At 33.2% G+C, this 23,193-nt stretch overlaps 2 protein-coding genes across 2 annotated transcripts in view; both read left to right on the forward strand.

Moving 5' to 3' along the window:
* Positions 1-5,270, forward strand: part of LOC109539756 — an 8,480-nt gene extending 3,210 nt beyond the window's left edge. Inside the window, exons 5-10 of the mRNA XM_019907736.2 lie at positions 832-949; positions 1,112-1,369; positions 3,094-3,315; positions 4,045-4,299; positions 4,711-4,912; positions 5,082-5,270. Coding sequence (XP_019763295.2) covers positions 832-949; positions 1,112-1,369; positions 3,094-3,315; positions 4,045-4,299; positions 4,711-4,912; positions 5,082-5,209 — 1,183 coding nt within the window. The 3' untranslated portion in view covers positions 5,210-5,270. The remainder of the gene's footprint in view (positions 1-831; positions 950-1,111; positions 1,370-3,093; positions 3,316-4,044; positions 4,300-4,710; positions 4,913-5,081) is intronic.
* A 362-nt stretch (positions 5,271-5,632) lies between these two features.
* Positions 5,633-23,193, forward strand: part of LOC109539738 (5-hydroxytryptamine receptor 1D) — a 30,225-nt gene continuing 12,664 nt past the window's right edge. Inside the window, exons 1-2 of the mRNA XM_019907697.2 lie at positions 5,633-5,764; positions 21,829-21,869. The gene's annotated coding sequence lies outside the window, so the exon portion shown is untranslated. The remainder of the gene's footprint in view (positions 5,765-21,828; positions 21,870-23,193) is intronic.

The following is a 23,193-nucleotide window of genomic DNA, read 5'->3' on the forward strand; positions in this document are numbered from 1 at the left end:
CTGTGTAAGAGCTACTTGACATTGAAACAAGCATTTTTGGCTTCAAGACATGCACCGAAACGTTGTACCAATATACAGAAAGTTCACGTTTTTTTATAAATATAACTAACTTCGTTTTTTGAAATGGAACACCCCATATGCTTATGCTAACTTGAAGGCCAACAAGCTTTCAGAAAAAGCTGAATCATACGTTTCTGAGCAAATCGGTTGAAAAGAATTAATGTTTTTTTTGCAGCAAATTTAAAAAACCACCTTTAGCTTTAACCTTTTAAACAGCTTTTTAAACAGCTCTTATCATCATATTTCAATAAAGGAACATTTACTTGCGTAAAATGGCTAATGCCTTTTTGCAAAAGCTTTTTGGCCCGGAAAAACCTACCCGATTGTTTTATAAAAAATGTTAGCTAACAACCAAGTGTTGACTGAGAAACTAGATTTACCTTTGCTGTTAAATCGAATGAAAAGAGAAAAAATACCGATGCGGCGCAAGATGAAAAAAAGCGAAAGAGAATTTGGCCACACACGGATAGATACATTATCTAGAGTGGCGCTCATTCTACATTATCTAGAGGCCCATTTAGTCGGAAGTACTTGGATTCGGCGACTTGCATTTGATATGTTTGTGCCCTTTCAGCCTGTGGCCGGCCTGTGGAAAGCCTAATTCTTGCTGTACCGGCTGCTAATCAAAAGGGCACGTAGCCTGTATTGACTGCTTTTGCCACAAAGGACCGACTGTTAATTCGCATCAATACCTTAAAAAACACCGCCATTTGAGCACTTATTTTGCAGTGAATGTATGATTTAAGGCATTTGCTCATTTTTTTTAAATAGGTATTTTACAAGAAATCCACTGTCTGCAACAGGGAGTAAAAGGGCTTCAGTACTTTGCCTTCCGGTGGTATCTCAAGCCGATCCGGCACTGACGAAAAGGAAAAGTAAAACGAATCATGTAAGATTATTTTTTGCAAGCTAGATGCCTTTGAAAAGTTCGATTTGATCATTAAATTTGGAAAATCAACTTCTGTCTCTCTATCTAAATGTACAATTACTCTACAGTTTCACTTTAAAACATCGGGAATTTGTCCATACAAATTTAAATGTTAAATTACAGCAAATAAGAAAAAATTATCCACAAACAAAGACCCTGTTCGCTAGCGCCTACGAGCAAAGCGACACTTTGTCCACACACAAAATGCATTCACAAGGCGATGTTAAAGAGCATTTGGCCCCGAAAGGAGTTGAAACTTTCCTGGACAATTATGACGATAATTTTGAGCAATCGGACGACTTTTACGATGTTAATCCTGGCAATGTTAACGAGCGAGAGGAACAAGAATTTAAGGAGTTTGCCAAGTATCTAAAACCCAGGGTGAGGTCAAATTTATTCGATGCATAAAACACTACATTTTCCCCAAAGTGAACTTTATTAGAACATTATTCCGATATGGTTTGGATTGTTTATTGAAATTATCTGGTAGAGGTTTTCCAATTGATTTGAAACAGTTGCTTGGCTCGGAAAACAATCAACTAATAACCCATTTTACAGAATTATCAGTTTCTTTAATCAATTACTTACTGTTTCAGGTATAAAACCGACACATAAAACTGCCATTCTATTGACTTGATACTTTGCTATCAACAATTTTAATCAATTAGTAGACTTTATGATCATCATAATTCGATATTACACGAGAAACATTTTTTTAATGTTTGTAAATAAAAGGGCTTTTGTTGTTGATAAAATTTTAATGAAATGATGTCGTCCGCACACAATTGATTAATGCACGTTTAAAAGCGAAATGGATTGTTAGATATAATAAATTAGTTCAACATGGACATTTATACTCTGTCGTGTTAGAGGGAAAAGGGCGTATCTCCGCAATGTTCATGCTAATTTTCGGATGTTTTTAAATTCTATTAGTAGGTTAATAACATCAATGAATATAATTATCTGCGCATCAATTTTAATCTAGTTATGTCTGGTTTGTTTCATTCAATTCAAGCTGAATTTTGTTTTATGACTAAACTAAGCATATAATTACCTAAAAAACACAAACACACCCGTAGAGTAGGGTAGAGTTAAACGAACTTATTTTTAAATTAAAATTTAAAATTTTAGCCGCCTGTGCAAAACTGACACTTACTTTTTTGCAAAATTTACAAAGAAGAGTAAAAAAAGTGTGCCTTTGTTGTCACTAATTGAGATTTTTCTGCGCAAATCTGCAATTATTTAATAATATTGATTTGATTAATCACCATGAACTATTTTTAGCCAATAAAGGTATTTTTTTTGCTTTCTTATTTAAACATCGGTACTTCAATTCTAATGCTAAACCTCTACGCAAAGCAAAATAAAATTTATGGATATTTTCAAAAGGCAAACCTAATGGTATAAGGAACCGAAACGTGCAATTTCCAACTGAAATCCAGGGTCGGACTTTTCAGCTAATAAGTCTTGGAAATTTATTAAAATTAGGAAAAATTGTGCATCCAAAAGAACGAGACAAGAATCTAGGTCCGTACTTAAAAAATTGGATTTTTCCATTTATTTAAATTAATATCAATGTGAAAAGCTTGAAAAACGTCGTAACATTTTGTTTCAACAATTCATAGATTCCGATTTATTTGAAAAAACGTTTTCGGTAATATTTGTTTTTTACAATATTCCAACTTTTGTCTAACTTAACCACCCTATATCGAGCATAAAAATCAATATGTATCTATATTATGTAATGATACATTTCATTACGGACGCGGCGGTTTCTATTTAATAAAAATCCCATTTGCAAAATATGATATGGAAACATCAAACCGACACTTTAATTTAAACTAATAAGAAAACACCTTTTATAAATAAAACCGATTTTCCTAGTTTCCCGTCATAAATCGTTGGTATTCAACTAATATTTGTATGTGTCTCTATCCCATCATTTCGAAAGTCAACACAACAACGACGAACAAATTTATATATTTTTTATATTCTGTTTTGGTATATAGTCAAGCTAAAACTCATAACACCATATATTGGAAAAACACATACATTTCCAAATGGCATTAATCGCAACCCTTAGAGGAAAATCGCCCGTTTTTCAGGTACCTTCGTCAATCAAAATCAGACAAGAAAAGCTAGCAAATATGAAAGCACAAAAATCGCTTGAGCCGAAGTTGAAGCTGAGTCTAGACAAATTGCTAAATCGGCTACAGAAATGCGAAAATGCTGAAAGTATTGAAAAAGTGTCTATCGGTTGTTCGCACGAGGACCCGCAAGTAAAAAATGAAAAAGGCAAAGATAAAAGAGAAGTGAAGATTGATAAGGTACTGATTAGACCATTTAAATTGCAATTTTGTTTTAAAGGTCCCTTGTAACCCTTGAAAACAGATTTATTCAGTTAAAAGCTGCTGAAATAAACCTTATAGTTGAACGTTTTTTCCCCCAAATTCAGAGGGCGTAGATTATTCTGTGATTTAGGGTGATTTTTCTGATTGTTTAGATTTTTTAAACGACCAACATTCGTCAGTGCTTAATGTTTCGTGCCTGTTAAATATCGCAATCCTTTTAACTTTTAATATCTCAAAACAGCACAAAAATTGCGTTTTAACGCATTTTCTTCCATCCGTCTGTTCTCCCTTTGCCCATTCAGCAATATTCTCCAGTTGACAAAGACTCGCAATAATATTTCGTGGAAAATTATAATTTAAAATGACTCTACAAGGCTAACGAAGTGCTGTTGACAGTGTACACAAAATCTCTTTGCCGTAAAACTTTGAAATAAGACGTTGCCTTGAAAGTTACAACTTCCATAAATATGCCTTTATGTTTTACTGGAAATAGATGCTAATTTTCAGCCTTGAGTTATTCGTAACCTTGTTTCCGATCTTTTGCATAGAACGAACAAACAGATCAATCTAATACAGTAGTATTTCTTAGAGTTTTGGATTTGCATATACATTCCCACCTCTGGTTTCACTCTTGTCTCCCAACGAAGTGGCGTGTTGTAAAAAGAAGTTCAAATTACTGTGAATGTTAACGCAAATTTATAACAGGTAGAGAGTTTTAACTACGAAACTCTCTCGCGGAAATTTTCTCCGACAAATGAAGACTCGGAGGTATTTAATTCTGGCAAAGCGAAGCCAGTTAGCAAATGGTTTGGGCCTGTGGAGCCGGAAAAATCCGTAAAACTGCTCAGGCCAATGGATGATCAATGCGCTCTCGATTTGCATAAATCGAAAAGCTATATAGTGGATTTGATTGATCGGGCTTTAAGTAAGGAGTTGGGCACCGTTCCACGAGATCAGGTGGTAAGTTGCGACATTTGCCCGATATTGAATAAATTTAAGCTCCTGTTTTATTTGAAATTTTTCATGTATGGGGCTTTTAAAAGTCCGGTACGTTATTAAAACATACCTTCGCATTCAGACTAGAGCCTATTCCAAGGGTTTATTAATAATGTTGTGTGCTGTTTGATCCAGTTATGCAAAGCTTCTATTTAAAGTGTGCAATAAGCATATTTAACGGCCATTCGCTGAATGAAAGGAGAGTTAATTAACATTTTTATGAAGTCCATTTTATACTTATTTTACTTTCCAGGGAATGTTTGTTCCTCCGTTGCTCTTTTATGCTTTTGAAAGTAATTTTGATACTGAGGATTTCAATTCTTCTTTTTCCTTTAGTGACTACATATGAACTAAATAAAATTTTTTGGTTTAAAGGTTTTTGAAAATTTGACTCCTAACAAGGCGGTGGCAACTATAAGTAGGCAACAAAAATTCCAACATCGTAATGGAGTTAGCTACGAGGTGACTGCCGCCTTGACAGATTCCATTATTTCCAATGCTTCCGCGCCTCCCAATCTGGATTCTAATCAGTTAGTGGAACGAAGTAGAAGCCAGGGTGAGATGAAGGAAAAGAGCGGTGCGTTACGCGCATATTTAAAAATCTTCCTTATCTCTTTAAATTTTTGGCCACGCAAAAATTCTCCAGGATTTTATCAATCCGAACTCAGTGGCACATCCTGAGTCCAAGCTGCAGATCATTAAGCTCTGCATTTTCATCAATAAATTACGTTCAATCTACTTTATAGGCGAAGATGGTTATATAAAGCAGTTGAAACAGCTCAGATGGGGCCATATAAGGCACATCCAGCACGAGGCGCGAAGACTGGCCGATCTGGAGGAGTTTCTGGAAAAGTGTGGCGAAATAGAATACTAACCCTAGACGATTATTTGATCAAATTATCTGAGTAATAAATTATTGTTTATTCTTGTCTTGATTTCTTGTCTTTGATTTTGATTTTTGAAGACCTTTAGTGAATGAGCTAAAACTGATTCATCCTGATTTTTTTGGGGAAAATCCCCTAAATAAATTCCCGGTTCTTTTGGAAAAATTATGTTGCCTTTTGCCAAAAAAACATATGTTCTGTGCCTGAATTTATTTTGGTTATTTCAGCCCTCAATACTCAACAGATCAAAAATGTAAACCTTTGCGTTTACCAGACAATTTTTTTGTGTTATCGCTGTTATTCTGTTAGTGAAACACGCAAAGTTCACAGTGAATGACAGAAGAAAAACCACGCACAATCTCTGGAATTTGCACACACGAAAAATCGCGGAATTTATCGGTAGTCGACGCTGGTTCGGCCAACTATCCAGACGTCGCGATGCTTTATCCAAATAAAGTTCCGGGCGCATTTTCCGGAGTTCTGAAAGTTTGGCGTCGCTTTGTTTGAATTTTTCCATTCAGACATTTTCATTGAATTTTAACAAGGTAGGCCCTGTAATTTCATTGCGAAAGTTTTCAATGCGATTGTGTTTGGTAAATGTTGGAAAATCGCCGTTGAATTTGTCACATTTGCGGAATTTTCCAGTTTAACTTTAATGGAATTTCATTCATTAGTCGTTTTTATTTAGATTATAAGGCAGTTTTGTTTTAATTATTAGCTCTCTCTGAGTGTAACTCGATATCATTTTGTGGTGTTTTAATCCAGATTTTTGTAAATAGATGTAGTCAATTCTAATTCAATTCAACCAACATTTACTCAAAACACCAAATAAATGAATTTTCCTGCAATTTTTCTCATGGTTGTACAGGGTGTTGAAATTAAGCCAGCACTATTGTAACTGTCTTTTTAAATTTAAATTTTAAAATTTAGGTCCCATAAAACACAATTATTTATGGCAAATCCTGTATATTATTTGATATGATTTGGCATTAAATTCGACGAACAATTTAAAATTGATTTTGAACGAAAAACTTGAAGTAGCTTTATGAACAATTAAATTCTGCATTAAAAATACAGTAGGTACATTAAAGAATTATGTTTTAGAAACATTTCGCTTACGCGAATCTAGAGGGTTTTCTGTTTTTCCAGTACAAATAATGAATGTTCCACTTTTCAACCTATAGACTTCTTCTTCTGTAATGAGAACCAAGCTGTTCTATGCTTGATAAGAAAAATAATATTCTAGAATTTTGTGCGCATAATTATAATAAATTTATGTTGATTAGTGAAAGCAAAGTTGTTTCCCGAGTGCTGTGTGCAATTTCCCTACTATTATCACCTCTTAGTTAAGCACTTTTTGGGCATCTTTAAAACGGGGTAAATGGTCGCATTTATTATTCATCTGGGATGCGAACATTATCACTGTTGGTTGAAGCTGTGCAAAAAGGGAGGTAAAAGTAAAAGTAAAGCTATTTAGAACAAAGGAAATGAAAGACTTTCCTTGGGGGATTTCCCTACAAATGTGTTGTTTCCCACTCAAAGAGAACGGACAACTAGCTCAAAGAATTTCCGATTCCTGCCGGGACATCTACAATTCTCTCTGGATATTTCGCGAGAGCAGAAAAAGTTTGAAAATGTGGCGACGCATGACTTCGATAGGTTCGACCATTTGTTGACATTCAAATACAATAATTCATAGATTTTGTTATTCTTGAAAAATAGAAATTGTTGCAAAGCAAAAAAGCAGCTCGAGATGTAACAAAATAATTTTCATAACTTTTCAGTAGCAAGCATGTGGTTGAATTGCTGATTTTCTCCAAAAAACAAACAATTTACTCGACTTAGACACGTTAATTTTCTTCGGTAAACTACCTGTCGATATGGGGAATATTTAATGAGAAATTTGATCCAAAAAGTTGAATATGCCTGGGATCACTTTGAGGCGAGTGACTAGCAAAATGTTGTTTGAACCTCGCTTTCTAGCATTTCGTTCTTTAATTTTCTTTTCTTCATTTTTGTCTTTAATACCTAGATTTAATCAATACATTTTCTGACCATTTTTGCTTCTTTTTAAACTACTTGAGTGTTGAAAATGTCTGGTACGTCTGAAAATCGGAAGCATCCAATTCCTAGTTTAACGTGAAAAATTAGTATTTTTAAAAGCAAACATAAAAAATCAATGCAAGAGTAGATTTCATTTTTTCTACACTCGTTTTTCGATCAATATTTTGAGACAATTTTAGCTGAAAACAAGTACTATTACGATGGGGAAAAACATTTTTTTCGGCTTGCATTAAGTGCAATTTTTTAGGAAAACTACCTCTAGACGCTAAATTTATTTTTAAAAAAGCAAATTTGTAATCAACATTCTCTTGGGATGACTATAATAGCGCGATTTGCTTGTATCTCGCTTTCTTGCATTCATTTTCTTACTTTCTCCAACTAGATTAAACAATGGAAGTTTTGACAACATTTTTTGTTTGCTTTTATCTACTTGAATACTACTACAATTTTTGCGTTGGCTTTAAACCACTCGAGTGTGGAAAATCATTGGCGCATTTAGAAAAAAAGGGTGCAAAAAATTCTTCTATGTTTAACGTGAAAAAATGTTTTTAAAAGAACAATTAAAAGTCTATGAAACAGTGTTGCATTCGGTTTCCTTGCCTTCATTTTTTCAAATTTCAAAAAAAATTTGTCATCAATTTATAGTTCAGACTGAAAAAATGGGTCAATTTTTCAATGTTAAACAATAGCACATTTTCATTAGTTTAAGCTTTAAGCTCCTTAAAAATAGTACCCAGCTAGAGCTGAAACAGTGCTAAAAGTGTCTAAATTCAAATCGTCCAAAAAACCAAATTTATCATAATAATTGCAATCGTCTCACTGGCATTTACAAAAATTTAAATTTAAATTTTAAAATAAAATAATTAAAAATAAATAATTTAAAAAAAAGTACCGAGTGTTTGGTGTGAGCCGATCAACTAATAAATGCGTAAAACATTTTTTTTCCTTTATGGGAGCCGTAATGGTTCATTTTATCGATGTCAAACAAGAATACATTTTCGTAAATTTGTCTTTAAGCTACTTTAAAAAAATTGCTAGCGTCTTGATCATACGAGTCATCGTACAAGTAAAAATGTCAGAGTTAATTTATTCAAGCTGGGCGGTCCCTAGCCAACTCAACCACCAAAAGCAAATTTAAAGTCATTATTAAATTATATCAAGTTCTTTAAATGTGATTAATAAAAGCTGATCAGGAAACATTCTATAAAACATTCAGACCCCATAATTGTGATACATTAATAACACACACCAGCATGTCATAGGGTATAATGTTTGGTGTATTTAAGCTTGAAAGCTTTGATGTATATTTAAATGGCCACAGACGGAATATATCATTAGAGGTGCTGCTTGGTTTATTTAACTCACTTGGGCATTTCAACTTAATAAACATGACCAGAATTGCGGGTATAATTTATATTCTAGTGCGTTTGGCTTTGCGTAATATGAATGATTCTCATAAGAAGACAACGATCAAATTGTTCATCCATCTGGAAATTGACACTAATCCAGCAATCAAATGTCCCAATTTACAGTCAATGCAATATCCATTCGTTATATTCATTGGAAAGCTTCAGCTCTCCAAAATTGTATCCTGAATTTATATGAAACCTGTAGCGGTTGGATTATTCGCAATTAACACTAGTCGGCTTTCCATTATAAAATAGCCTAAAACCCTAGTATAGGGGACGTAAACTATCAATAACTCCAATTCAGCTGGCAAATGTTCAGTATTATTTGGCTGATCGGAGCTAACTAAACAATTAGTTCCGACGCTTTGAAGTCATAAACCCAGATTTTTTCTTTTAAAAATTCATTGCGATTAAATCAACAACCTGCTTACATTAATGTTATATTATTCGATATTAAATAGCCCATCGTAAATCTTTGTCCGTTTATTTTAAACAATCCGGAAAAGAACGGGGAAATTTCCCAGAAATACTGCAATGCCGCTTTTATACGAACTTTTTATTCAGCCTGGATTTATTAATTTTTCTCAACAACGATAATTACTAGTTATTAATATGCCATGTCGAGGCTGTTGTACGCAATCGTGCTGGAAAGGGCATTCATTTCAACCAGGTTTTATTCTTTCCGAGTTACTTTAAACTTCAATTTGTAAGATTAGTATAAAGATTTTGGGAACGGGTGTTCACAATGCGATTGATTAATGAACGGGCACAATGGAAACTAAATATAAATGTTCGAACAGTCGCATTTGCCGTACCGCAATAAATACAAATCGTTCATAGACGTTGTTTGCACAATAGTTAAGATTATTGCAACTTCTAATGTTCCACGGGTCATAAATATTTGCATAAAATCATCATGCGGAATGGGAGTTTTGCAAACAGGGCAATGCGGATGATAGTGAAACATGATTATTTGAAACAACTTGAATAATTTAAAGTGGATATTTGGAAGTTTGGTGATTCACCTTTTTTTCAAAAGCAATTTCATTGACTCAACTTTACAGGAAAAATTATGCGAGAAAAAATAAATAATACCCCACGGCATAGTATTTGAAAGGCGTACCAAACGACGTTTTTGATGATGCTAGTAAGTTAAATTTTATGGATTATTTTCTATTTTGTAACGATCCTGCTTTGCTCTCTAGGATCAATCTCAATGGCATTGTTTGTTTCTTTAACGGGACTCGGACCGATGCAAAACAAAAGCTTGTTTTTTAAAATCGTCGGCGGTTTGCCATAGTTATTCAAAAAAATCAAGCCTTTGTTTCACATCGATCTAAATCCCGTTAAAGAAACAAGCAAATCCATTTGTTTACCAAAAAACGTTTAACTGAATTGCAACAAGAATTCTAGAAAACTCGTTTAGTAGTTGCGATTCAAACACAGATTAAATGCAACGAACTATTTCAGCACATTGCACATTGCAACTATTTAGTATGACTATTCTGTGTCTGAAATCGTTATACATTCGGTTTTTATCGCTTTTTAGGTCTTTCATGTGACATGAATGCGTGTAATTCACAGCCGACTAATAGAGGCAATAAATGCGTTAGAAATGACTTTTTAGCAACAGCAGTTACCCAGATTGTTAATTTCGTCATTTCAAATATTTTGAAGCTTGTATTAGGCACCTTTCTTAAACTGAATGCTCGTTTAGGCATGGGTCGTCTCGGAAAACTATCAAAAGTTAAAACCAAACCCCGATTATAAAGCGATTTCAATCAGAGGTTGGATTGGAGAATGATGTATAAACCGATTATCATTACTTTGGACGAAACCGCTTTGTTCCATGAATCGTTTTGCGTCTAAAAATAAAAAGACGCTTACAAGAAAATAAATGGAAGCTGCAGAATTTATCCTTAAATCCCTAACAACGGACGATTTTTATACTTTATTATACCGCGGGTTATTTTTGTCAAATTTATACAGCGCACTGTCTAGTGTTTATTTAATTAATTAAGTTGTCACTAGGACAGCTCAAACTCTAAAGTTTTATTTTGTTAATTGCATCTAGCCGGATTTGGCTTTTTATTTCGGTAATTCCTTTAAACTTTTTACTCGCTTTACGAGGTTAGATTAAATTAACTTGCCTGGAATTCAGTGAGCTGCTATTGATCTGTTTTTATTAGCAGGACATTAAATGAGAAACATTCAAAGGGGTTTTCACGTTGCAAAAACACGACTAATGTTCAATCACCAATGGCTGGAATCGCTAGAACTAAAATCAAGGGTGTTCCATTAAAACCGCTTTTAAAATATTTTTTGCCTCGTAGAGGCTCAATTTCATCAAAATGGATTTCATTTCATGAAATTAAATGTCGGATTTTGAGCTAAAGTTCCAAATTGAAAAATGGAAAAAGAAAATTCACCCCATCGAAGAAAATTATTTTATTCGAACAATCACCCAATTCGGCATCGGTAGGCAATTTGAGGAACAATTGAATTTGAAAAACAAATTTGTTTAAGTAGTAAATACACCTTTGAAGGGGGTTTTTTTTTCTAGTTGACTTTTTTCCATAACATTTTCGACATTGTCAAAAATTAATGTAGGTACTTTTCTCTCGTGCAAAATTCATGCTTTTTGACAAACCGCGTACACAATTTTAGAACATGCAGAACTTTTGATAAAAAATAACTATTTTCGTAAATTGAGAATAAAAATCTTCTCATTTATTGCCACTTTAAATATTAGTATTTAGTATTTAGTCAGAAACTTTGAGCTCAAAACGTGCTTGGACTTCTATCCCTACCAAATTTTATAGTATTTTAAATGTTGCAATTTAAACTATTTTTCAAGGTTGCAAATTCAAAACAATTATTTCTGAATTATTCTTTGTATCAGTAGAGAAAAATTATCATAAGCAACAAACACTTGCTAACACTGAAACTTTTCGAGTCAATGAGTCACATTTAGAAGCAACATTCATATTTCCATAATTTTACTACTTCTGTTTTTCTCTTATAGAAAGACATTTGCATCAGACACGCGAAATGTTTCTGTTATTTTCTGCAATATAATTATCAAGCTAAACATTATTTGTTAACATTCAGCAGTTGGCCATCGAAGGCAAATTAAATTAAATTCTAGAACAAGGTTGAATTGGAAATTAGCCGCAGTTAAATGAAGCCAAGAACTTCCTTTAGGAACCATGTTTGAATACGACGATTTATATTAAATCGACGTGAAATCATCTTTAAAATTTTCTGTTTTTGTTTGTCGTTCTAGTTTCTGAACACCCAGGATAATTAAATATATAACTTGCGAAACAACGCCAATAGTTTTTGGAATTAACGAAAATTTTACAAGTATTCCAGATAATTCGTACATGAATCCCATGACAAAAATTGTCCATTTTCCCTGAATTTTCGTCGAAAATATCAAGGGTTAGAGTTTACCAAGTCGATTTGCTAGTTTAGAAACATATGATTTTAGTAAAAGAGCAATGAGAGTTAATGTTAAAGCTGCTCTGTATAAATGCCATATTTTAACTAAAAACCCTACATTCTTCCGTTTTGGAAATTGTAGATTCAATTATTAATTTTACAACGACTTGAGTAACACAATTAATCAACCCTTAAAATAAAGTACTCTATTAAACAAGCTTATTGCATACAGAGGAGGTAAAATAATGCACTAAAAAAATGTCATTTTGACTAAAAAAAAACTATTCCAGTTAGTTAATGTCCCACCTAATATCAAACATTTAAGAATAATTTCTTATTCAAAAAAATGATAATGAGCCTCCTAAGAGGCCCCCTTTCGAATAGAATGTCAAAAGGTAATCAGCCGCTCTTTCAGTCACCATGAACTAGATTTTTGCCCTTTAAACACCCCCTTTAGCTTAAGATATTTGATTTTCAAGTAAATGATGCATTTTTACTGCATTTTCGTGTCTTTTCGGTGCAAGAATAAAACATGAATCGTAAAAGAGATCTGAAGGTTAGGTCAAATTTTATTACTTATTGATCACTGCAAAAGCATTTTTACAGTATCCTGTTCATTTGCAGCAAAAATCATTTGAGCACCGTTTTAATGGTGAAAAAAGTCGCTTTATGTCAGTCCAATCCAGTCGAGTCTGAAATCCATTAATCTCGAACACTTATTTCGCAAAAAAACCTGATAATAAAATAAACTTTCACGTAATGGGTGGGCCATTACTTGAGGAATAATAAACTATATTTTGATCAGTTGCCTCATATTTTAAGTAGCCTATATTTAAAAATTCGAAAATGTGTTTGTTTTCGCATATTTTTCAGAAGAATCAATGAAATCACCAATTATTATCAGTTTATTTTAACGTTTCCTATTTTCCTAGAATAGCTGAATATTGCTGATGTCCGTCATCAGCTAAAGACCGAAATAGGGGTTCCTTATAAGCATTTTTATATATAAAATTATATGCATTCGTCTGTTTAATGTATTTTTTGCATATCAACTAATAGATGACATCAGGGGTGGCGACAATAAAAAATGTATGTTATGCTTTGTAAGCGATATCCATTAAGCAATAATGGAGGTGACAAGACGCTTCCTATGAGTGATTTTATATCTTGTCGTGTGCAATGTACGCTCTAATGGCCTAATGTGTTGCCTATGTAATATTTTTAATATAAAGTTCTATTTTCGGCATAGCAAATATTCTTGAGGACGCAAAATTTGCATTTGAATAAGCTTGTACTTTATTACAACTGAAACCAACACTAGACGAATCAAAGCTCGAAAGGTTCAATATTCAAAGCTATTAAGTCAGTGTAACGATGATAAAACACATTTTCTGTTTACTGTTATTACGGAGCCAATCTCTACTTCCTTGTGGATGTAAATATTAACATAAAACGATGTTATTTAATCCGGTAATTTTACTTGTTTCTTTTTCCCGTCCTGTTTAATCACTTCTTAGTGGGATTTTCCATTTTAACCGGATTTCGCTTTGTTCGATATTAAACCCCCAAACAAGTGCAGACAGTGAAACTGAATAAATTTACTTTGGGCAATAAAAATTCACATAAAGTGTCGCTTTATTTATGTGGCCGCTAAGTTTTCAAAGAAAAACACTTTCAAAGCTTCATTGATCCTAATCGAACTGAAAGATGTACATGGGAAATATGGGAGTAAAAACCCCGTGACCAGTCAAGAACAAGCCGACTAGAAAATGGACAGTTCGGACGTTCTGAGTTATATCGGCTATGTGAGCACATCCGGACTTTTTATGTTTATTCAATCAGATGAATTGTCCTAAGATTCCGCACAGTGGATTGAAAAATGAGCCAGTCATCAAATAATTGGTCAACATTATATTGTATTATTATAGAAAAATGCCGTAAAAATGTTTATTTTTTTTTGAGTCGAGAAGTCGATCGTTGCTAACTCTTCACGAAACATGAATTATTAATCTTACGCAGAAAAAAACAACAATCAAACTTTCTGTTATTCTCTGGGCATGTGGCTGGTACGTTTTCTAAGAATGTTTTTTTCAGGCTCCATTTATTTAAATTCAATTGAAATATTTTTAGTGAGAGGAGAAGAGGAAAGAACGCTTTGAAAAATAAACCGACCAGAAAATGGCTGCTGAGGCGTTTTGAGTTATAGGAAGACTTCCTTTAGGCACGTAGAGCCGCTTTTTGTGTTATGGGATGAGTTGTCTTGGCAGTATAGAGATAAAACGAAAAATTACTTTGAAATTAATATGAAATTTGGAAACTGATGCAATTCGATTAAGCATAAAATATACATTTGATGAACCAGTAAAATTTCGAAAAAATGTCTAATAGGTCTGTGAAACAAGCATATACAGCACTATCAAAACTTCTGACAAGATTAAATTATCGTAAAATTCGAAAACGATGCTTCTACCAAGAGGGTAAATGTGTGGTGGTTTTTTCAAATATTTTTCAGTTTGAACCAAATATTTTTAGTACGTTGTTAAATCGTCTAAAAATGTGAAGGCTGGCATCAAAAACACTTACATTTTACTTCGGGAAAAAAGGCACAAAAAGTGACAAATTACATAAGAAAATGCATGTTAAGAAGCCAGAAAAAAAACTAGTAAGAGTGACAAATTAAAAATGGAAAGTATATTAATTTTACAATTCGGTTACATAGAAGGATCTGCAAAACAACTAAAAATGGCTTTAAAAGTAAAAGAACTAAAACATCAGGAACAAGACAAAGGCGTACATATATTTAAAAAATTGGAAACCACTTTGTTTAAATTGCATTTGCGTTTAGCGGAATGGCCTTTTTGCAAACTTTTCTAAACCCATTCCAAGAATATGAGCACCACTATGAAATTGGCCGCCTAATGAAATTATTAATCGGACTAAAAGTCTAATTAATGGGTTACGAACAAGCACTCCCTTAATCTCTGGTCTGAAATAAAGTGTCTCATAGTAGCGCTTTGACGTACGTATCAGCAACCAGCAAAGCAAATATCATTAAACAAATGAGTTTCTGGTCTACAAAGCACTTACTGTCTCACACATATCGGTGAAACAATATCCGAGATATTAATTAACTAAATGAGTGTTTAAAAATACGAAGTAGAACCCCAACCCATGACCTAGCCCCTAGTGACTCGACGCCTTGACTGGAAAATTGCGTTTATGGGTAAAATGTGGGCAAATTGCAGGAAATGGATTCCTCGTCTCGTAGGCGATACGGCTATTGTGGGGAATATTTTATTCTTTTTAGCAATTAAAATCGATATCGAGCATTTCAGCTGGATATTCATGCTCAAGAAGGGACATTGATATCGGCGACAGCAGCAGGGAGGAAAAATCGCCCGATTCAAACTTTCAATGAAGGTATTTTATAAGAACAGGTACTTGGAATAGCAAATCATTTAACAAGAACGATCAAGAAATAATAGAAGAAGTAAAAGACACTAAAATAAGTATAGACATTTGTGTTATTCAAGAAACCAAAAGAAGCAAAAGGGGTCAAAAAAATACGAAAATTACTTAAGTATGTGCTCGCATATAAAGGAGTTGAAAAGGATGAAAGAGAAAATCCTGGAGTAGAAATACTGCTGCACAAAAAAGTATCGAAAATATTGCCAATATGGCTCGGAAAGAATCATATGCTTAAAAATTCTAATAGATCAACGTAAACTAAATTGGATGAATGCAAAACCCTCGGAGAATGGGAGAGAAAAATTAACAATGTCGAAGAACGCATAACAGATTTTTACTAATATATTGGCTTTTGAATAAATAACATGAGCTGATTCAACACCGAAACCAATACAAATGTACCTTCGACCTAAGAACATTATCCATTATAAACAAATAGTAGAAGTAAGAACTCGCATTTCTGCCAATTGCTTGAGCCCATTTCATAAGCTTGAGGCCGAAAGCTTAGACTAAACAAATGCACAAAAAAAAATTACCATGGCAAATACCAAAGCAAGGGGAAGAATGAAAGGATGGTAATTTCAACAATCTAAAGTATCGGTTTTAGATGCGTCTTCATTTGTCTACTGGAGTTTTTCGCTTTGAGTCAATAGCCTGGAAAATGCGAATTTATCCCCTTTACGGCCACCTAATTTGGTTTCATTGCTTCAGAACTCTTCCAAATCACAGTTGCTCTTGAAAGCTTATGAAATGGGCTCAAGCAATATCTTTAATTTAATGTCGTTGTAAATGAGCATGTGATGTAACATGACCATCCCACACATTTACACGAGGCCTTGTTTACAGGGAAGGCGCAATGTAAAGAATAGCGTTCATTTTCTATAGTGATTTCCTAAATTGGCCTGTTTGCCACTTTCCCGCAGATGTTCAGCACTCCTTTGATTAACGCGAATTTGTTACTCCTATATTCCATTGCAGCTTTGAGTCCGTTTCGTATATTTTGCTTAATCAAATTAATTTTTTTATTTGACTAGGTTTCTGGCCAACAGACGAAAAATCAAATTACCAGAAACTAAACATAAACTAGACTGAAACGTTTCAATTAATACCCCTTAATTAAATAATATTATTACATTATTTCGCATTCACATCCGTTCCACATGTAGCTAAAGACAACTATAACGATTGTTACGTGTAATGCCTGCAAGTCTCATTAACTTCTCGTTTCAAATAGAACAATGTGTGTTCAGAACGGTTGCAAACTGCAGTGCGGTGGCCAAAGCTTTGAACTTTAAAAAGCCCTTGACTAACACATTTGCCTCGCTTGGTGTGAAACCAAAGCAAAAAACATTCATTAAATAGATCGAAGGAGTTTTTTTTTGAGAAATCATTTGCAGAAGTAAGTGCTAAAAAACATTCGCGAAATTCATCAAAGCGACGTGAAACTTGGATACTTGAAAACAGTATCATCTGTCTTAGTGACTGGAAAGTGGCCATAAACTAAACTTTCCAGAGCTGATAAAAATGCTCGTTCGTTGTTTTTTTGTCATATTAGGCGGGATATAAATTAAATACATTAATCTATCCTGAACTAATAAATACAAAGTTGGATTTGAAAAACAAATAAACAAGCCGATTAAGCAGGGAAAATTAATCAAGGCTGGCAAATGGAGATGAAAAATGTTACCGAACAAGTCTCTGTTTTATAGTCCACTAAACAATATTCAATATCTGCAAGCATTAATAGAGGACAATGATTCATTACGGCTTACAACATCAAGCATAATCAGAATCTGCAACGGTAAAATTAATTGTTTTTAGTGTTAATGACATGTCGGTTGGCTAGACAATTTATGTTTGGTCATAACTGAATACTTAAAACCGATAGAATTATGCCGATTTGTTCTGTAGCTTCTCGGAATAGTAATTGCAAAGCCAGAGTTGCCCATAATTTATAGATCACTTAGAATAAAGCAACTGTCGAAATAATTGCCCATTTATATCCTGGAAACAGGAACGAAAAAAGAAAAGCCCAATTTTGGAAATTTAAGACTACCTCGACTAAATGGAATTTATTTGTTTCATTACTTTTTCAGTTGCGGATCCAGACAGATTATCAGTTATTTTAAGGCCCTTCGTCGTCTTTTTTCTTACAATTTCATAAATATATTTATATAAAAATGTACCTATTTAGCCAAAGTTAGTAATTGAAAAACATTTTCTAATTCTTAAAAAATATGCCATTTTCCTGCATTCGTGAACATGCGTTCAGCAAAAAATTGCTCATTTACCGTTAAGTAATTCAGTTCCCTTTTTATGTTTACAACTTAACAATTTGCGTGCAATGCCTCTAATTTAAATAAGTTTTTCTTTTCCAGTAAATCTCTTATAAAATAGGGGAGGAAATACTTCAAATTGTGAAATCAAACGATTATAAAAATACATTCGTCCAAAAGCAAAACGCCTACCTTGAAATTTATATTTACTGAAAATAATCCGATCAAATTTTAAATGTTTTAAACCCATTTTTATTACAAAAAGACAGTAGCGCTTCAGACAAAGTCACTATAATATTAAACACCCTTTAAACGCAATTTCGTCTTAGAAATTGTTTGTAGAAAACTGAAAGTTTTCAGATGCGTGCAATTTTTGCCTGAAAATCATCAGAAACTTCTAAATTTTATAAATACACGCGTCCAGTAAAAGTTTTCCCATTTGCGCTATGAATATTACTGGCCTTTTATGTTTACAACTTTATGTTTTATCAACATTTAAGCTACTCTCGTATAAATTACTTTGAAAATGGACGGCTTTTAGCAAACAAATTTGGAAAGTTTAAAAGTTGCTAGTAATTTAGACTGAAAATCTGAAAGACACCGTTATGGTGAAGGTGGAAGCTTTTGGGTTTCATATAGAAATCGTTTATAAAATGAATTTAGTATCAAGGAGAAAATGTATTGTAATTCCGAATTGTGTATTATTAGTGTGATTCTAGTTTTAGATGGAATGTCTTTTTGTTGTATAATTTCCTCTATAAATAGAGGTAGAATTTCTGGTTTTCTTCATACTGAATGGACTTACGCAACCAAAACTTTATAACGTAAATGCTCAATTTCAATAAGAAAACATCAAAGCTTTGCTAGAGAATATCTAAAAGTCATATTAGGCTGCGCTAAAATTACCCTTAGGCCAAAGGCAAATACTTTGAATTTTTCATGATCCCGCCCCTCGGTCTCTAAATCTTCATAAGCGTGCTAAATTTATAAAGATATGCGTCCAACCGAGCTTAGCAAAGTTTTCATATTTAGCCCTATTCATTTTACCTCCCCTTTCATATTTATCACTTCATAGTTGACTGGTAAAGCGGTAATGTTAAAATAAGTTTTAATAGCTGACGATAACTTATTAATAAGTTTTAATAACCTTTAGAGACTTGTAATTGCTGATTTGGCATTCTCTAAGTGCCGTTATTTTACAATCTCAAAATCGCCAAGAGAAATAAGTAAAAATATCATCCACAATGTGCAAAGTACGTGCAGGTTTCCTAGTATTCAGCAAAACTGGAAGAACACGATGCAATTTTCTCCGTAATATTTCAACACTATTCCTCCATTAGCGTTCATAATCGCATACATTGCAAAACACTGAGAAGTTTCGGTTTTTTTTTTGAATGAAGCATCTAATTAAAAAGCGTGAACTAAAGGCGCATTGTTTCGTTTCGTTTCATTTAATTACACTGATTTGACCAGAAAATAATGATCTTTGCTTTGCGTATAGTTTAGTATTGAAAAATAGTTCCATGTTCAAACAGCCTTTTTTAACGCATTCGTTCGTATATTTATATGAATATTTTGAAAGGCATTTATTATAATGAAAAACCTACTCTTAAATTTGTTGAGCAATTAACATTATCAAATTCAAAGAGATTCAAAAATTTCGTTGACCAGCTTTTTGTCAGTAAAACCCAAACATTTTTAATCCCGTGGAAATTCAGGCTGCTGCGCGAAAGATGGCAAAAGGTATTTGCCGAGAATGGACAATACATAATTCAATGAGAGGTTCGTACAAAAAACACCGTCCTTTATTTCCATAAAAAGGGAAAATTACTTTCCAACCAACCCAATAGTTTATCTTGTTCGTAAATTCCTGATTATATTTTTTGAGTTTATTATATGCTTTTCTTTCGAAACGTCCGACCAGCATGTAGAAGCATTTTAATGATTGATGCATAGAACTTTCATAAACTTCCATATAAACGGTTCCATTTATCAGCAGGAGAAAGTGTAAAAATAGCAGCTGTTTAATTTTCATAAATCTCATAAGAAAGAAAGTAACTATGTTTAATAATTTGCAACTAAGAAGAAGGCTACAACTGAAAAGATGTAATTTTCCAACCAAAAAGATAAGCTAAACATAGATAAACTTCGAAATGTGGACCTACTGGAAAATCTTCAGAATTTGAAAAGTCTCAATTAAACATTATTTTTTTCTTACGATTAATAACGCGTGGGAAAATAGAATTATAAACTTGCATCGATCATATAGAACGAAGTCAGCCACAATAAAACATTTGTTAAGCCTGGTTATAGAAAGCAATGTGAACAGAAAATTGCTAATTATGAAAAAACAGCGCCACAATTTATTATATAAAAAAGGCGGCAATTAATAAGCAAGTAACGAGAATACAATGGTATTTTTTATCCTAGCGTAATTTCCTGATAACATCGACCAATTAATTAAAAACGCAATTTGTTCATCATTTGTTTGGATATTTTTCCAATTTTTAGGAATTATAATCCAACATTTAGGCGTTTGTTACTACAAGAGTACAAATTATGAGAAACCCGATCAATTCACTGATTTTTCTTTCACGTGCTCCAACCCATTCCATTACTGTTTCTGAACGTATTAAATTTGAATATCTACAATACAATCTATTTGCATGCAAACTATGCTTCGTTGCGGCTTAATATGCGAAATACGCATCGGTCTGCTCTAAAATAAAGATGAAAAAACCAGCAGGTAGTCAGCATAATAATTCAATGGATTAAAATGCACGATTCTCTGAAAGAGAATTAAAATTAGCGCATTATTAGTGACCGAAAAAAACCGCTCCCAGATGCAAGCAGTTTAATTTTCGAGCATAAACTGCACTATACCATATTAAAATAATTGCCATACATTCCGTCATAATGCATAAAGAGAATTCCAAGTGAAACTTTATGTAAATAAAGGAAATGCGGCTGTCATACGTTGCTAAATTATGAATTTATCTTTCGATTTGAGTCGTGTAATAACGGAGCGCTTTCTATTTGCAACTTCAAATATTGACTAGAATAAACTGTTGCGGAAGTAACATGTGAATTTCAGTCAGCAAAAACAGGGCTTAGCACGGGAAATGGAGAAGCTAAATGTTACAAAATGCGAAATATAAACGAAATTATTTGCAAGCCCATAGCTGTGTCTTTGTTATAGGACATTAATACTTTTTCTGTACTTTATGTGTTAATTTCCTTCTCTTTTTGCTAGCAATAATCCAAATCAGCAAAAAATTAAATGAAACGTTAACGCATAAAATAATTTATGCATATGTTAAATAAGGGACATTATATTTAGCCGATTTAATTAAGAATTTCTGGTGCCATTTTGAATACGTTAAAGCCAAAACTAAATGCTATAAGAACTAGGGTAATGTAATCAGCAGCTGAAGCGAGTGCTCTGAATAACAGCCAGAAATAAGCAGCATCTAATTTTCTAATTTCTCCACTAAATGGCAAAATGTATAACGAAAAGGAACAGATAGACTGTAGCATATGGTAGCATGTCTTAAACAAAAACCCTGAAATGGTACTTTGCAAGGAAAACACGACGGGAGCTATTCTTATTAAGTATATAAAAAAATTGACTTTCTCTCCGTCTGTTGCTATTAAAGTTTTTACGGACTTGAAACTGCTTATATGACATGGTTCTACAAGTAATGTACTGCAGGAGGTTTTTAATCTAGAATCTGGACAAAACCATATTTGCCTTAATTAATTCAAGAAAAAGGCGAAGCAACTGTTTTAATAGTTTTGAAATGACAATTACTCAAAGTATCTCGCATTTGAGCGTATTTTGTTATGTTGAAAATACATTCCTCCCACTAAACCACCCTGTACGAAGCCAACATTTGATAAAAGTGCACTAAGCGGTGACTATTTCTTAATAAATTCATAATATTTCAGATTGCCAAAGGAACAGCTACATCGGGTTGAAACTGTCTCATGTAAGTATCTCAGACGTTCAACTAATAAAAAAGAGCAGTTTGCGTCTTCAGACATCAGTATGTATTTGCATACACAAAAAATTCCGATATGTAAGTTAGGAGCAATTTTCCCACTTTTCAACTTGTTTTTCGTGCCTAAACTTTGGCTTGGGCCTTTGATAAATCGAAACGATTTTATTTTGAAACGATCTCGAATCCCGTAAAAGCAACAATAAATATTCTTGATATTCACTCAACCGAGGTGACACATCAATAGTATTATGCCCATAAAAATATGATCCATATGCAGTAAAAATCAACATATAAATTGCACACATGAGTGGTATTACCATATGGCTGAATGTTCTCGCAGGTTATCACATCAAATGATTAGACTTTACTTTATAATTAAATGGCTATTTGTAAATAGTTCAATATGCACAGCGGGATTTTTAATGGAATTATCTAATCATATTGAGAGTACAAAAACACATTTATTATTAATTTACAACATTACTTACTATTGTTATTCAAATATTATTTTGCAAGGACGCCTTGCAATTCTACAATCATAAATTCGAAAACAGGCAGCAAAAAAGGAATAGTAAAAATATGAAAATAGACGCTAAAAATGCCGAAACTAGTTTTCTACCAGAAGGTTAAAATAAGACGCTGTATGCTGATGTGGGCGTTAAAACATACAGGCAACCCTTTTACGCTGACTCAAACGTAGCTTTCTTATAAAATATTGTCATTATTCAAGCCGTCCGATAACGTACTTTCGGGAATTAAATGCATGGAAAATATGTAAATAAAACTTTCCATTATACATCAGTCTATTTTGAGAATTTTAATATCACTGAAAGAACTTTTTCACATTACCTAAATTTGTAGGCGGCAGAATCAAAATAAAACTCGAAATAAAAATCGATTATAGAGAACAGGAAAAAAATTATTCCCTGTCAATTGCAGGCCGGAATATCAAGCAGGTATAACTGTCCTAATATGGAGAACATTTGTGAAAAGTACAATTTTCCAATTTCATTTTTACGCCCATACTCCGAACTTGAAAACATTTAATTCCGATGCGAGTCGCGTAGAGAGCGAAAAATTTGGTTTAGTCAGGAAGTTCAATTTAAGTTTGAATGTTAATAAAGTTGTACCAAAGCAGCTTCTCATTATGAAGCTATAACTTGGAAAATGATATTTTCGTGTTGCTTATTATTGCATTATTTTCGCAGCAGCTACTTTACTTTAGTTAATTAATAATTCGCCAGAATATGAATTAAGGCGATTAATTACACGGTAATAATAATAATAATGATAAAGTAACAATCAGCCAATA

Source organism: Dendroctonus ponderosae, unplaced genomic scaffold (genome assembly GCF_020466585.1).
Source record: "Dendroctonus ponderosae isolate FM_Combo_2020 unplaced genomic scaffold, Dpon_F_20191213v2 Dpon_F_20191213_7, whole genome shotgun sequence".
Lineage (NCBI taxonomy): Eukaryota > Metazoa > Arthropoda > Insecta > Coleoptera > Curculionidae > Dendroctonus > Dendroctonus ponderosae.